This window comes from Haemaphysalis longicornis, unplaced genomic scaffold, assembly GCF_048455015.1.
Source record: "Haemaphysalis longicornis isolate Haplotype H1 unplaced genomic scaffold, Haemaphysalis longicornis Haplotype H1 scaffold_2, whole genome shotgun sequence".
Classification (NCBI taxonomy): domain Eukaryota; kingdom Metazoa; phylum Arthropoda; class Arachnida; order Ixodida; family Ixodidae; genus Haemaphysalis; species Haemaphysalis longicornis.
Genome location: NW_027526295.1, coordinates 151,661,986 through 151,678,594, shown reverse-complemented (window position 1 = coordinate 151,678,594; position 16,609 = coordinate 151,661,986). Strand labels below are relative to the sequence as shown.

At 48.1% G+C, this 16,609-nt stretch overlaps 1 protein-coding gene across 5 annotated transcripts in view; it reads right to left on the bottom strand.

Annotated features, from left to right (window-relative positions):
* Positions 1–1,027: 1,027 nt before the first annotated feature.
* Positions 1,028–16,609, bottom strand: part of LOC144167450 (uncharacterized) — a 37,234-nt gene continuing 21,652 nt past the window's right edge. The window contains exons 3-6 of one of the 5 annotated variants that reach the window (XM_077696712.1): positions 13,957–14,043; positions 11,766–11,858; positions 7,117–7,145; positions 1,028–1,301 (exon numbers count right to left, since the gene is read on the bottom strand). In XM_077696712.1, coding sequence (XP_077552838.1) covers position 1,301; positions 7,117–7,145; positions 11,766–11,858; positions 13,957–14,043 — 210 coding nt within the window. In that variant the 3' untranslated portion in view covers positions 1,028–1,300. Of the gene's footprint in view, positions 1,302–7,116; positions 7,146–8,935; positions 9,844–9,920; positions 9,990–11,765; positions 11,859–13,956; positions 14,044–16,609 lie in introns of those variants that run through there. The other 4 variants (XM_077696711.1, XM_077696709.1, XM_077696708.1 and 1 more) reach the window with 4 other exon arrangements.

The following is a 16,609-nucleotide window of genomic DNA, read 5'->3' as shown; positions in this document are numbered from 1 at the left end:
TTTCAAAGCAGCTGTAAACACTGGGAATAGCCATATGACAGCGCGACGCTCGACTTCCGTTCTGCGCTAGCTACATTCCTGCGCCTAGGCACGCGTCAATCGCTGCGGGCCCGCCTTTGCCTCGGGATCGCGCAGGAAGGAGGAAGAGCAGCCGGAAGCCAATGGTAGTGACGTTGCCGGCAGACGACCTCACCGGTATTTGGGCGAATCAGGGGGGCGGCTCGCCGTTGCGTCAGCAGCGATCGGCTCGCGGCGGCGTCGCGCTCATCGTCTGAGAAAGGCTATCTTCAAAAATTGTTTAAAAATTATCCGTACAACGTATGGGGCTCACACTTGGCTCGAAAATCCCCCGTTATGTGTTCTAACACCTGAATGCATTTGATTGCCACCTTCACAAAGCTTTCCTGGGTCCCCTTAATCTTCGGGCTGTTCCATAATGCGCACATATATCATAAAAATTAGACGGAACAAAAAATGGTCGTGCACACGCATGTTCGTTCTCTCGTGGCATCAGTCCCTGGGACCATCAACAATGGCTGTCACGTAGAATTAGGATTTTACGTCTATGTATTTTGTGGCAGCATGGTTTAATTCTAAAAAATAGATGATCTTGTTAATGCGGCTGTCCTTCCATCAAATGGTAACAACACAATCAAGAAGTGCTAGTGACTACAGCTGTTTGATCCGGGTGGGCATTTCCTTTTTTGCGACCATGTCGGCATCTTTATTACACGCACTCTCATTATGTCTAGGCATTAATGTAGCATGACAGTACCTTATCTTGATGAACACGAACAGCACTTACAAATTTTTCAGTGCATGTAGCCAAAGCGGGATATACTATCATTACTTACCTTATCACTTACCCTTTTTGAATTGCTCTATTATGAATTTTTTGTCCTTGAGAGCAGAACATATTTTTGTAATTGAGGTCGCAATTAAAGATGTTTATACTCTCTCTCTCTCTCTCTCTCTCTCTCTCTCTCTCTCTCTGGTTCTTGCTCATCTAATACTCGTTTGAGACGGTTAGCTTTTGTTTATTGCCACATTGTACATTTATTGCGCATTCAGTTTCCGCACAGCTGGAGTGAAAGAAACAACACAAACACTTGTCCTTTGTTATGCGAGTTGTAGTGTTTAGAATGACAATGTAACTGGTCAAAGGACCTACTGTTCAGCCTAATTGGGTCTACTTATTAAGATTTCACGAGTTGAAATCTGCAAGAATTCGAAGTGTCAAACGCTGTTCGACAGCGGGACTGTGTCGAATTTCAGTCGGGCGGGATCCTGTACTTGCAGTTCTGGAAGGGAACAGATAGAAGCATAAACGATTGATCTTGTTGCAGGATGTTCATCCATGATATTTATCATTGGAACCCAAATAATGCGTGCCTAAGCCGGCTATTTTAATAGGACCAGGTCATTTGTGACACCCGTATGCCGACATTAAATATACAGTAGAGTCCGGTTAAGACGAACTTGGTAAAGATAAACTCCATGGTTTAAGACGAACAACTTTGTTCTCTTGTAACGTCCACAATACAAAAAATCTCCGCTAAAGACGAATTTCTGATAATACGAACACATTTTCACAGTCCCTTCGAGTCCGTCTCGCGGGAGTGTACTGTGTTTCATTCCTGGAGTCGTTACACAGCATCAAAGAAATGCAATGTGGTGAGCTGGGGAAGATGGGTGATACGTCATACCAATGCACACAGTTAATTATTACACAAAACAATTACAGCCGAAGGAGGCTCAAACGAGTCTTTTCTGTGCCGAAACAAGGGCGCTACCACTGCACCATTGGGGAATTTCACAAGATTGATGAAGCAGCTTATATCGGTAGCTGCAGCACCCATGGCTGTGAGATGGCATGGGTCCTAATAAGGGTCTGGCCGCGAAGATTGCCATCATTCCCGGGGCCCTATTCTTGGCTTCGTCAAACAATTGATGACGTATGCACACACCAGGCTATGTGATATTAGACGCAAATGATATAAAAGCACTTGGTACGTATCTTCAAAAAACAAAGAGGCATGTTAGCGCAAACTAACGAAACTCATGCTTTCAGTTGGAAGCGCAAACACCACGAAGTGGTCGATAGTAATGTTGATTCAAATGTGACTGAATGGTGCGTGTTGAACTGAAAAATATTGTGTCATCATTTTTTATATGTATATATTTCTTTTCGTTGCTTCTAGAATCACAATGAAGATCTCTGTTTTAACGTTAGCTCGCAAGCTGTATTCGCGTTATCATATTCACAGCCTTCACGGTCTCCACGCTGTCGTCTGCAGCTGTGACACACGCAGCTTATGCCGTAATGACAAAGAACGATACACAAAGAAATAAGGCTGTGACTACCGATTCTGCAATGTGGTGATGTCAGCGAAATGTTTTGAACGACGGGAGGGTAGCGCAAACAATGGCGTCACTGCAAGAGGCGCTTGTGCGATGTCAGCTTTTTGTGATGATTTGTTGTCTGGTTCATTCGAGCTTGCCCGCACTGATGTTTCTATGTATTCGGTTGAAGTTTGATGCTTGCCCTTGCTATAACGGACAAAAGTCTTTCTACGGCTACCAAACACGGAAATTGCATCTCTGCCAGTCTCCCGTCTCTCTGTCCGCCTGTCTGTAACTCGAATCAGCCAGAAACGTCACTGGTGAGCCTACTCACTAGTGGGTTACTGGAGGGTTGGCTATGTGTTGGTGAGGATAAGAAGAGTGCAGAGGGGGAAGTGGGATAGAGCGAGGGCACAAAAGAGGAGAAAAAAGAGAGGGGAAAAGTGTAGTGGGAGGAAAATTGGGAGCATTGGGAAGGGAACGGTGAAGTGTACGGAGACAAGGGCGCTTGGAGTGGGGGATATGAGAAGGAAGGGAAGGAAAATTGGCGGCGGTGGCTGGATTAGAGGAGGGGAGTGGGGATGGATAGTGTGTCAGGAGAGACGAGGAAAAATGGTAAGCTTCGCGGAGTGCGTCGAGCACCCCTTGATGGGAGATGGTGTCAAAGCCTTACGAAGGTCTACAGCCGCCAAGATATGGGGCCGTTTACGTTTATACCGTGTGCTTCAGAAGGGAAAAGGTTTGGGCGTGTTGGTTCATAGTCACACAGAAAACAAGCGCTGTAAAAAAAAATACAAAGGACGAGGCGTGGACAGGACAAGCGCTAACTTTCAACAAAGAAAAAACTGCGCAGGAGGCCGCCTGGTTCTTGCCGCGGCAGGAAACTAAACATCCCCCTCGCGAGGGGCACGATCAAATGCAGAGCATTTCCGGGGGCGCACGACGTTAAGTAGTTTGCGTTACGTTAATGTTGTTGCACTTGTTGCTGTTGGTTGTTGTATTGTAATTAAATGAGGAGACGTAATTACGTGGTCACGTGACATCATTTATTAGCAGGTGGGTATGATTATTGTGGCGCAGTGGGAAGAGCACCATGTACCTCGCGTTCCGCCCACAGGTAGTGAATGCGTTGTATCAGCAGCTTCTTGACGTAGTTTGAATGAGTCAAGGATATAAGGCGTGTTCGTAGCCCTCCATTCTGTGTCGGCTTTGACGCCGTTCCGAGCGGCTGTGTTTCTCTATGCTCTCAGCTGGAAACAGCGCATCGGCCACTGGCCGAGGTACTACTTCGTCCAGAACTAACATGGATACGTGCAAGATCATCCTTCCCCGTCTGCCAACCGGTAATGTTGTCTTGAACACTGTCTTCCTGCATGCGGACTTGAAAAGGCCGGCCATACCGTGCTCCCGATTTTAGGGATGCTCTGGCTCGCGTGATCAACCTCCGCGACGTCTTGTGTATAGGGCAATACCAAATGAGCCACGTGTGGATGGTTACTTGCGTCTCGAGCGCCGTCAAGCAGAAGTTAGTCCAGCTCGAGAAGTTCATCGGCAAATGATTGCAGTGTATGGTGTTTGACCCGGATACAAAGAATGTTAAGATGAAGCTACTTTGGGTGCCGCGTCACATGGAAAACCGCAGAGTAACAGAAGCGCTCGAACCATTTGGAACCACCAAATCCATTACCAGAGAAATGTGGCGGTGTCCGGGAATGGACCATATGGAGACTGGAGCTCGCGAGGTGTCCCTTACACTAAAGGATGGAGTATCGGTCTCTGATGTGCCGCATATGATGGACATTTATGGGAGCCAGTGTCTTGTACTGATTCCTGGAAGGCTACCTCTTTGTTTGCGGTGCAGCAGGATTGGGCACGTGCGACGGCAGTGCCGAACACCCCGGTGCAACGAGTGTCGCCGGTATGGTCATACCGCAGAAAGGTGCGCCATGACATACGCAGACAAGCTTCGGCATGGCCAGGAATCAACTACTGAAGATGACGTCTCCGCTCATGTCATGGATGTGACGGAGGTCGTTGACGCATCAGGTGAAGTTGGCCAGTCGGTGCTATCGGAAAATCCGGAGGCTGGGCCTCAAGATTCTTCGGCGGTGGATTGCAGGGAACTGGAGCCCTACCCTGTGCCACCTGATCGCGAGCGGCAGGATGATTCCCAGTCTAGTAAGCAGAACCGGGAAGAGGAAATGGACACGCATTCGACAGCTTCGAATGACGCTTCAGGGGAGGTTCATGCTGCGGTACCTTTACCTGCCAGCGATGATGACAGCAGTGATGTCTCGTGCGGAGAAGGTGGAGATGACAGTTCCGTTACCTTGCCGTCCGCATCCTGGGCGGATGCTGTGGCTCTACCAGAGGATGTTCCGGGTGGTAACAGCGGATCGGTGAAGAGGCCAGCTCCTGCCGACGGCGAGGACAAGTCATCGAGCGCTGGCAAAAAGCAAGCGTCCAATGCTCAAGATTCTTCCGACATGGCTGTGGTGACTAGTGGTCTTGTGACGCGGGCTGGCTCCAAAAAGTCAGGAAAATCACTGTCATCCAAGACCACCCGCAAGGGTGGCACATCTGGAGGTGAAAAGGTCGCTTAAGAAGTTCCAAAAAAATGGCAAGTGTCACATCATTTCACGCTGCCACACTTAACGTGAGAGGTCTAAGAAACAGGAGAAGGCAATACCAGCTTTTACGCCTCCTTAAACGGATGGGCGTGGACATTGCGGCCATCCAGGAGACAAAGCTCTGCAGTGATGAGGACACGGCGGCTGCATTAGAACCATTTTTAGAACATTACAGCGTATGTGTTAGTCCCTCTCCAGGCTTGTCTGGTGGATGTTTTTTGGTTATTAGCAAGAAAGTTGAGTTTTCCAGTCTCTCCTGTAGTATAGATGATGCTGGGCGTTTTATTTGCTGTGACCTTGTTATGATGGGAGTTGAATGGCGTATCATATGCATTTATGCTCCAGTGAATTGTCGGGAACGTAACTCCTTTTTTATGCCACTAGGGAATTTTCTACGCACACAACGGAAAATCCTCCTCATGGGGGATTTTAATTGCGTCTGCTGTGAGCAAGACCGATCTAGACCACGTTCACAATACGACCAAAGTGCAGCCACCCTGTCTGATTTAGTGCATGATAATGGTCTTGTTGATGTTGGTCAGGTAAAAGGGAGTACCATGCATTTTACTCACTTTCAGAGCAATTCGAATGCCCGTCTTGACCGCATATACATTTCAGCAGAAGAGATGCCTAGCATTTCTGACTATTTTGTACGCCCGATCTTCTTCACAGACCACTGCATGGTATCTGTTTGCTTAGGACGATCAAGACCGCGTAGCGTGCTGCCTCAATGGGATCTGTGGAAGCTTAATACCTCTTTATTGGCCGATGGAATATTTTGTAAACGTATATCCGAATCCGATTGCTTGACTAGTATTCTTGAAACACACAGTCTTTCTTTATATCAGAAATGGGATTTATTCAAACAGGAGGTAAGGGATTGCGCAATAGAAGAGTCCGCACGCCTTTCGTTTTTAAAACATTTTTATGTACGGGAACTAACTCGTACATTGGTAGGGCTTCATGAACTCGAAGCGGTCAGTCCGGGATCGGGTGTAGAGGAAATTGGCATTGTTAAGGCACAGCTTCAGCAATATGTTACCGAAAAATACCATGGTGCTCTAATTCGGTCGAGAACTGAAAAATTATTTGATAGTTACCCCACTCGTCGTTCACTAAATGATGAGCGGGAGTCAGCACTTGCAAAGGAAGTAATCAAAATTCAACATAACGGTATTAAGTACACTGAAGCAGCTGAAATTGCTAGTGCTTTCCATGACCACTACAGCACGCTATTTGCGGGGTCAAGTCTATTAACTCGGGGGCAAGAATTTAGTTCCCTCATTGATTTACTGCCAAAGCTGACAGACGATGAGTGCGCTCTGGTTTCTGGGCCTATTACGCTCGAAGAAGTTAAGGCTGCCATCTCTGACCTCAAGACAAACAAGACCCCGGGGCCCGATGGTTTGAGCTGAGAGTTTTATCAAAAGTTCTCTGCTATCCTTGCTCCCGTTCTGTTAGACATATTCACAGCAGCATACGACCATGATGTTTTGCCGCCAACCTTTTATTTAGGACACACAGTTTTTATTCCGAAAACGCAAGATGAACAAAAGCTGAAATCGGTTGACGGCGATCGGCCAATATCTCTCTGCAATGTAGATTATAAAATTTTCGCGAAAATTTTATCTAGGCGCCTTCAACTTGTCATCACTAGTTTAGTAGGACCTCACCAAACTTGCGGTATTAGAGGTAGGAGCATTCAAACAAACATACATGTGGCCCGTTCAATATTGGAGTGTGTGTCTGATTCGGCAGAGCAGGTGGCCCTTATCCAAATTGACCTTTCAAAGGCATTTGATCGCGTTTCTCATTATTTTCTATTCGCACTATTGGCAGCGGTAAATTTAGGGGATGTGTTGTTAAAAGGCATTCAGCTTTGTTACAAACAGTGCACCACACAACTGGTCGTCAACCGCGTTCTGTCTCCAGTTTCGATTAAGTCGTCTGTTAGACAGGGCTGCCCCCTTTCACCCTTGTTGTTTGCCTTATACCTCGAACCTCTGTGCCTTAGTATTCAGCAGAGTGAAAGAGTACGGGGCTTTTCATCGCTATCCTGTGAGGTTAAGGTCCTTGCTTACGCGGATGACATTGCCTATTTTTGTGCTGATAAAAAAAGCGTTGAAGAAGCCCTTAATCTCACCAGGCAGTTTTGTGGCGCGTCTGGAGCAGCTGTGAATATGGAAAAAACAAAGGGATTTTGGTTTGGTGAATGGGGTGCGAAACCGTCCTTATTTGGTGGCATTACTTGGGATAAGGACGCACTTCAATACCTAGGTGTACCTTTGCACCAAATACGAAACACCGGACCTCATTGGTCATTGGCACTCCAAAAAGTCAAGCGAGCTTCTCAGGCATGGATGGGGCGAGAACTTTCTGTGTTTGCGCGTGCGCACGTTTGTAATGTCTTCCTTGTCGCAAAGCTTGTTTATGTGCTGCAAGTACTCCACTGTGCGCGTTCTAAAGTACAAGCTCTACATAGAGTTTTTGCAACATTTGTGTGGGGGTCCCAATGGGAACCTATGCGCGTAGGGACAATTTGTTTCTTCCATTAGTGTCTGGGGGTGCTTGGCTGATACATTTGTTTGTACACCAGCTTGTATCTCGGTTTTTCTTCTATAAGGTGACGCATCATCCACTTCTGCTCAACGTTATTCAACAGCGCATAAGTTTTCATTTACCGTTTTTGCTTGTCTCCACTGGTGAAGTCAGTACGAAGCCGCCATGGGGGTTTTTAAAGGAGGTGGTCGACACCTTCAATTTCCTTACTGCGAGGTTTTCCCTGCAATATCTGTTTACCATTTCCAGGAAGGCTTTGACGAACACTTTATTAGAGTCTGTTCCCAGTGCCGGTTTATCGCCAGCCTTACATTGGCCACCATAAGGACAGTGTTTTGAAGCGGGTCACACGTATGTGTCTTCCTCCAAATGCAAAAACGTTTTTCTTTAAGCTGCATACATCAACACTCCCAGTGAAAACATGGTTGCGCGAGAAAGGAATGTCTATTCCTTGGTCTGACAATTGCCGTTTATGCAATCAATCTGAAACCATTGATCATTGTTTTGTTTTGTGCCGGGATGCGGTGTTTTTCTGGGATGTGTTGCAACGAACTCTTAAAAAGGACATGGACATTACCCCTTATACAATTCGGTTCTTGCCTTTTAGAGATGTTACTGGAGTGCCCTATGATATATTTGTTGTGATCGGATTGTATAGCTTGTGGAAGTGCCGCATGACAGACAGGCACGTGGAACCCCCTCGCCCAACGAAGTCCATTTTTCGGGAGCAAACTGCGTTGGTGCGGAGAATTTATGCGGCGCAAAGTGACCCACCAGAATGGCTGCATCTGTAGGACGCGTGCGTCTGCTTGCCAGAGTTTTAACGGACGGCTTATTTTAGCTGCAGTGATGTGCATCTTCTTGGATGACTCATAACTTTTGTAGGCTGTATTAAGGGCAGTTTTCCATGCAGTAAAGAAAAAAAAAGAAAAAAAAAGTCGGCTTTGTGGCGCAGTGGGTAGAGCACCATGTACCTTGAGTTCCGCCCGCAGGGTCGTGGGATCGAAACCAGGCGCCGGTAAGTATTATTTTTTTATATAGTGTAGGGGGAGGGGTGCGGACTACTACGGACAACTAGAACGGGTGACATCGTGAGTTAAAGAAATGCTCTGCATTTAAAAGTTTACGTCACAGTTTTTCTTGTTTCGCCCATCGTTTCGATATTTCCCTTTCTTTCCTCCTCTCTTCATGCTAGCCAGACGTGTTTATAAGCGTTGGTTCTGCAATGATTTTTTTTGAAAGTTTAGTGCTTGTCCTGTCCCCGCCTCGTCCTGTGTTTTTTTTTTTACAGCGCTTGCTTTCTGTGTGGATACCGTGTGCGGCGGATTATCTGCTGGAGAGGGTGGATGCTGCCGTGTGTGGCGAGACTGGCTCCAAATTCAGTCTGAGCAGGGCGAAAAAATTACGCCCACCTCCCCTCGCGGGAACCCTGGTGTGATGCGACGCTGAGGGGGGTTCAAGCGCAAGCGGAGAGCAACCGTCAACCGAAAGGCCGCCGGAGAGCGGCACACCGGTTATATGCGCAGCGCGCCCGAAGGAGAGGAGACCGCGGAGAGAGAGAGTACTGCACATGCGCAGCACCGCGCGCAGCGCCGCCCACCGACGGAGTGAGAGCGTGCTGGGCCGCACACCCGCAGATGTTGAGAGAGAGTGTTCGCTCTTACCTGGGCACGCGCCGGCGCCAGTGCGTCTGGCGCGGCTATGACGCAACACAATCCAACACAATCCACTTTAATCCAGTCCAATCCAAGCCAAGCCAAGCCAATCCAATCGAATCTAATCCAATGCCCCTCGCGAGAGAGTGTTCGCTATCGGAGAGGAGAGGGGGAGAGTGGAGGATAGACGCAGCCTTGCGGACAACAACAACGGACGCACGCAGGAAGGACAGGGCCGCCGACAAGAGATGCTTTCAGTGTCGCATCTAAAAAAAAGTTTATTTCTCCAGGTAATGCGTTAGCGACCATCCTCTCAAGTAATTTGTACAAAGTCAATGTGAGGGAGATGGGTCGCAGATTAGACGGCGTGGTTGAGTCCTTCTCATGGTTTGGAGTGGGTGTGACCGCCACTTGCTTAAACACGGCAGGAAGCTGGTCCGATACCCAAATGGCATTCAATTCTTCTAGAGCTTGTCCGTCGTGGGGTCTACGTTGCGTAGCTTGGACCACACCATTCCATATTTGCTGAGGGCACTGCTCACATCCACTTCTTCCAGTGCAGCCAAGAATTCGGCAAGCGTGAATGGTGCTTCGACTTGGTGTACTGCGTGTACCGGCTCCGTGTTGTAGACATTCCGAGGAAGCATAGAGGATGGCTGCGGGCAGGATGGGAGGAGGAAGAAAGAAGTGTAGCGGAAGGCCGTCGAGGAGGAAAATGAAATGGTGGAGTGGGAGTGGATAAATGGAATTATGATGGGGAGGTAGAGAGTGGAGGAAGAAGAATGGGTGGTGGTGAAAGAAACTGGAAGAGGGAAATGATACGATAAGAGGGGGAAGGAGAGATGTGGGAGTACGAAGGGGGAGGAAGGAAATAGAATGGGGTGAAGGGAATGGCAGGGGGAGGGGGAGAGGAGCGAAGCACGAGGGGAAATTGAAGTGGAGGGGAAGGGAAGGACATAAGAGGGAGAGCAGGTTATGGAGGTAGAGGATCGGAGCCCGATGTCTTTCGAGCCTATGTTTTTAAACGTTACTAAACCTCAAAATTACAAATGCAAACGCAGCCATTTTGTGAGCCGGAAGTACGTGACACCACCAGAGCCTATAAGAAGGCGCTTCCGGCCAGAATGTCGAATTCACGAAGTCGAGAATGGAGAGGCCCTGACACCCTGCGTAACTTTTTGTGAAGTCGCTCCCGCCATGTAAGGATGTCCACGGAGCCCACTACCTTTTGCCATTCTCCTTTGCAGCGCCTCGTCTTCTCCGTTGCTACTTCTGTTCAAATAGCAGCTGACCGAGCACGCCGATGCACACGAACGCCGAAGAAACCGGTGGACACCGCGAAATCTATCGAAACTCGGCGTACTCGCCTCTTCCGCCTCCAGTGTCGTTCAAAAATGTAGCTGTCTATCGTATTTACGCCGACGCCGAAGGAACCGGTGGACGTCGCGAAATTAGCAAGTCAGCCGTGGCAACGAAGTAACATTGACGGTGCGTGGACATCCTTGGGGAAGGGCACGGAGAACTCCCGCACTTTCTGCAAGGAATTGCATGGGAGTGCACTCTAGGATGGGCCTCTCCATCTTCTGGCCATCAGAACGATGATGATGATGGTGACAATGATAAGCGATCCCCGATCGCATGGTTAACCTATCGGCATCAACCATGAGGTTGTTTGTGGCCAAGCGTGCTAGGAATGGGTAATTTCATGCGCGGTTGGTAGACGTGTCCTTTCTAACAGTGTCCATCGCCTTGTCTTCGGTGCCTGCTTTCGCCGTGAGAAGCACTGCCTGCTACGCCAAGCCGGAAAACAGAAGCGGAGATTAACCGGCTTTGTGCGTGTAGCGCGAATTTTCCGCGTGTGTTAGCTTTGCCGCAAAGTCATTCGTTGCGTCAACATATAGTTTTTGTGTGCGTGGTTATGTCTGGATTCTTGGCGGCAAAAGCACATATTCAGCTGTGGCTCACAATTATTTCTCGAAACAAATATGTTTTTGCAGCGGCACTATACTGTTATAGAAGCCCCCAGTTTAGGTGGCGACGGTCGGATAACTTTTTGTGATCATGTGGTACGTTCTAGACCAGGGGTCGGCAACTTTTTGAGGCGGAGGGCCGAGTTGCATGAAGTCGACAAGGCGAAGGCCGGGGCGCAATTCGAGGAGGGGTGTAAGGGGGCTCTGCGGACAGAGAAAAAAAATCGCGAATTGACAATAAGGGTCAAAACTGCAATAGAAATCACGTTCTTTTAGTTTTCTTATGAAGCTTTTTTTTGAAGTTTGATCCCATTTGCGGGACCTGTGCAAAGAAAGGAAGCAAAGACGGTATCTGGCTACGTGTGAGGATAGGGACAATGCCCACTGGAAGCGATCTTTCTTTGTTCCTATCTAACTCAAGTGCAGACTGCCGGGGGGGTGTTCTGACGTGGTGCCTGGGGTTACATAATACTGCCACACGAACCGCGGGTGACCGACCACTGTTCTAGACACTTTAGTATACCACGCATGCCTCCAACGGTGCAGTGAATACAACGATACTGTTACACGGTGAAGTATTCGTAGTTTCAAGAACTTTTTCGATATACCTGCAGCATCTTGTCCACGTCCCTGGCGTCGTACATGACGTTCTCGTTGACGCGGTCTGAGAAGCACTGCATCAAGAAGTGGTGCTTGTGTTCCTGGGCGCGAGATTCAAACATTCGTGTGTTACACTTCGCACGAAGATGAAGCGTACTAAGCCATATTAGTTGCGCCGCCTGCATTACGGCCTATGGTGGCCACAAAAGAGATGGAAGAAGCCGGCAGTACCGATCGGAGGACAGCAAGACAACGTGGCAAAAGTTTGTTGGCCGTTCACTTTGTGCCATACGTTACACCGTGTTCCGGAATACCAATGCGCGGTGTACCTTCCGCTATGTCCTCGTGTGAAGCATATCGGGCCTGGAAGAGCAAAGATGTGCTCTCCTCTGCCCACCTATTGCACTAGCAATCAGGAGGGACCAACAATTTTCCGGATATGTCCGCACGTCTTTGCTCCTCCAGGACCGATAAATAGGACGTCCTTCACGCGCATTTTCGGGCACAAGTTGGCCTCGGAATACCGGGCTAACCGTATGCTCTGTGGTCGTGCCAACGTTATTGTTCCGACAGAGCAGTTGAACAGACAACCGCTGGTGGAAAACAAAAAATTCCGGGACGTCACCACTAACGTGAAACCTGGGGAGGGGCGAAGCATACAGTGTATAAGTGTATTCTTCGCGCTTCGGCGTTTTTTCCACGGAGATGAAACCGTTGGGGGTAGAGGTATACAGCTTTGCTGTGTCTCGTGTCTTTGAAGCATGAAGTGTATTAGCGCAAGGCGTTGGAAAACGAGTGTCCCGGTGTGTCCTTTTTCCAACGCCTTTTCCAACGCCCCTAACAGTGGGAGAACAGCGCGGAGGGGGGGGGGGGGGGCAAAATGTTTTTGAGCAAAAATAAGAAAAACGGTTGTTTGAGAACAAAGATTAGGAATATTGTTGTTGTCTTGGTGCAGCAGTCAACCAATATTTGTATTGCTATATAATTGTTATTATTATCCTGCGGGCATTACCAATTTAATTGGCATCTTGGTGACGTTATTCTTTAGTGTTCCTCTGGACCCTTATGCTTGTAACGGAATTTATTTCTGCGCATCTGCGCTCAGTACGTTCCAAGTGCCTTTTTATGCTCTGCACTCACGTTTTATATGCGTGCACCTGCCACTCGCAGCTTTGGAGAGAAAACCGCGAGCGCCTGTTGCTGTTCGCCTCGCCAGCATCAAGCACGGCTCTTTGCAGCTGTTTTAGACGAAGTCCAAGGAAAGAAAAGAAACGAAGTGAAACACGTACGCGGCGTGTGTACAGTAGTCTGAATCTGGCAAATGTACAACGTCGGCGACGGCGTCCGTTCGCTGACAAGTGCCATCCTTCAGCCATCTTTACGGCACGCGAGATGTTGCCCCAGCTTCCTTTCTTTGTGCTTGTCTCATGCGCTGCTTTTTCCCAGAGCAACCCTCCGCACACCTTTGTTTCTCTCGGGAGTCGTACGACCGGGAGAAGTAGACTATTTCATGGTTTTCTGCATTTCTCTCTTATGGTGCCACGCGGGCACTTCAATGGCGTGTCTGGTTCGTGAACACAGCAACTCGTAAACGAATGTAACTCAGTATAGCTCAATATTCTGTTTAATTGGAGTCGCGGCTTTACTGTCAGGTGGGAACGGTTATTGTGAGTATGGAATCATACGCGCGCGGATGTGACACTATTGTCGTGGACTAGAGTCCTTTTCTGGATGCCGGAGTCCAGCAAACCACGCCCATGGGGCGCGTTATAAGCCTTTGGGCGAAGGTGCCTAAAATGCATAGACACTTAGAGCTCCTCGCACGTGTTACAGGAAACAACCGTATATGTTTATTTCACGCCAAGAGTTCGTCCGTATACGAATGGGCTATGGTTTTCTAACGGCATCTGTCATCGTCAGTAGTTAATTCCCTCGTGTCGGTATGGGAAAATTGTGGGCGGGTCGACGACTCCGCAGCTTATGGCAGTGGATTGCGCATCTGCAGCGGGATGGGAATTGGGGTTGAGTATGTTGACGTTTCAGGCAATGGGACCGTTGGCACGCCGTTGACGCGACGCTGGATTTTCCCATGCAGGACGGGCCATGTGATGCTTTAATGACCACCTGACTATGAACGGAACAGGCTTGTTGTCGCAACGAGCCAGTTACCTCAACTACGAGGCCACAGTGCATGCTTACCTCTTTGTCTCCGCAAAAGAATCTGAAGGCCTCGTCCCAACCCTTAGTGTTCACACTGCCGAAGCAGTAGTTGGCGTCATTTTCCAGCTGTTCCAAAAAAAAAAAAAAAAAAGGTTGAGAGTTATCATGAGGCGTAAGTCCAGAAGCGGCAACATCTCGTCGGCGAAGCGAAAGCGTCACACGCAGAACCATCATGCACATGGATACGCCGGACAGTGTACAGTGGATGCTGATATCATCTTGCGGACTATAGCTAAAGGACCAGCGGTTGTCACCTAAAAGGGGGGAGCAGGTAATGTTTTGCATTGCATCAAAAGGCAACAATTAAAATCCGCCTGAACTCTAAAGCCGCCTACATCCTCGTTCACCCTCACTGGAGTCGTATTTGGGAATAGAATTGAAACTAGCCTTCGTTGTATAGCCGAGGTTTTTTTTTTTTTCATCTGACAGATAGATAGATAGATACTTTCTATGTCACCGTTTAAAGTGGCTATGGAGACAAAATACAAGTTTGGTTTATTAGAGCACTGCGTTGTCCCGATAACAGTGATACTTGTTTTATCGCAAACTTTAAACAAACAGTGCAGATATAAAGAAAACATGTGCAGTGGTGGCGACCCCCTAGCCACTTTCCGGTAACTTTTCTGACATCACAGAATCTTGCTTGTGCGATTGGAGGCCGCCAATTTAACCATGAGTGGATGATTGTATATGGGGACTCCAGTTCCGTTTGATCGCATCACGTGAATGGCGATGTGCAATTAACACACTGAAAATATGTTTTTCCTGCTGGTTCATATGACGTCATCCTGCCCATTACACGTCACTGGAGCGCGAAATTTGAAAGTTTTTCATACTTGCATTCCTTCGGATAAAAAGCATCTTTCTTGGCTGGAATGAAGATGAGTGGGGTACTGAAGCATAATGCTTCCAAATTAAATGCAATTGGAGATCTCCAATCAGGTCCGCATTGTTATACTTTCTATGTCACCCTACAAAGAGCAAGTATATAATTGACCGCAAGTGTCAAGGCGCTTTAAGCGAAAATGGAAAAAAATAAAGAAGTTGACATGTTGGGTTTCTCTTTTCAGTTCAAGAACGCGGAAAAAAATCGTCCCTGGTCTGTCGCACTGTACTTTTTAACATGAAGTTCACAAGTTGCCAGAATATCTGAATAGTTTTTTTACATTCTTGGTAGGCCGCCTGTGTGCGTCAAAACAATTGCGAACCTTTGAGTGGAATTGTCAACTGGCGCCTCGTTGCCTTCGGGAAGGACAGCTAAACGCCACGCGATCACTCGAGACAACACCTAGGCGTGCGGGTATGTGAGCGGGTAGACGGTTTATTATAGAAAGCCGGCCTCTAAAACGCAGTCGCTACGGTGGCCGCTGAAATACTGGAGGAAGTGTTGGAATCATATAGTATAAAATTTTTATTCGTGTGGCACTGGATGCTGCTGCCCTTGTGCTTTATTTGTCACACTAAGTTGCAGCGCGACTTCGTCTCAACGCTCGGGCCTCCTTAGAAACAGCTGGGTTTCCGTTTAGCACTGATTGTCACAGTTCACCGATGACGTTCACACGACATTTATGGCACATCATTAACGGTGTCACGCTGCCCGCGTTCCGTTTGCGACCTTTTCCTTCTTTTGACCTTTTTGTCGAGCGCGATGGAGTTCGCTGCTGCTACTATAAACATGATTCCTGGCATCGCGAGGTGTCTGATATTGCTACGTTCTTCCGGGTAGAGGAGTATTTGATATAGCCGTGCACGTTTTAATGAATATTTCCAAGAAAAACTGACGGCATGTTCATTACCCGCGACAAGGCGTTGAAAAGCTTGGCTTCTGCTTAGTCACACGTACGTGTGACTAAGGTTCTTACGCATAATTTCGAAGTGCACGACTGCACTACTCTTTAAGTAACTTTACGGCAACGTCTTAGTACTTATCATCATCGTTACCATCGTCCTTTGCTTATTTTGTTTCTGCCACGCGATTTCGTCCAGAAAACTAAGCCTTTTGCCCGTCTAGCCTTGCCAGCAACAAAGAACGTTGTCTTTTGTTACAGGTGGGAAGGCTTTTCCGGCGATAACGGTTTAGGATTACTCCATGCATACATTGCTGAGCACTAGTCTTACGTAGACATCCTGCTGCCTCAGAATGATTAGATATGCATATGAAAGTACCTCTGCGCGTGCGAGGTCCGATCCAAGGTTCCAGCCCAAAGGACAACATTCAGCGTCCCCGTGGAGCCGGTTTTCAACAACAGCAGTGCGCATCTTGCCCTTATTTTCGACTGCATCGCCTCCGATCATCAGTGCGCAGCCGCAACTTTATCGCTGATGCCTGCGGCGAGTTCCTTAAAGCTTGGCACGGCGCACACCCTGAACAGCGGGCATGGAAGCGCTACCATGATGAGACGCTTACACGCATTCTTCTTCGTAATCCAGGTTAGTTGCCCTTACCAACTGAAATGCACTTGTTTTAAGTCTGACGATGTCTTTGTAGTCGTGCTTCCATGCCCCGAAGCCTTGTTAGAACTGTTTTGTTCTCTGTTCTTGTCTTTGTGTGGGGATGTTGAGAGTAACCCCGGTCCCGATGATACACTTCACGAGGTCCTAAAAACCGTTGAAATTATGAATGAGCGTTATA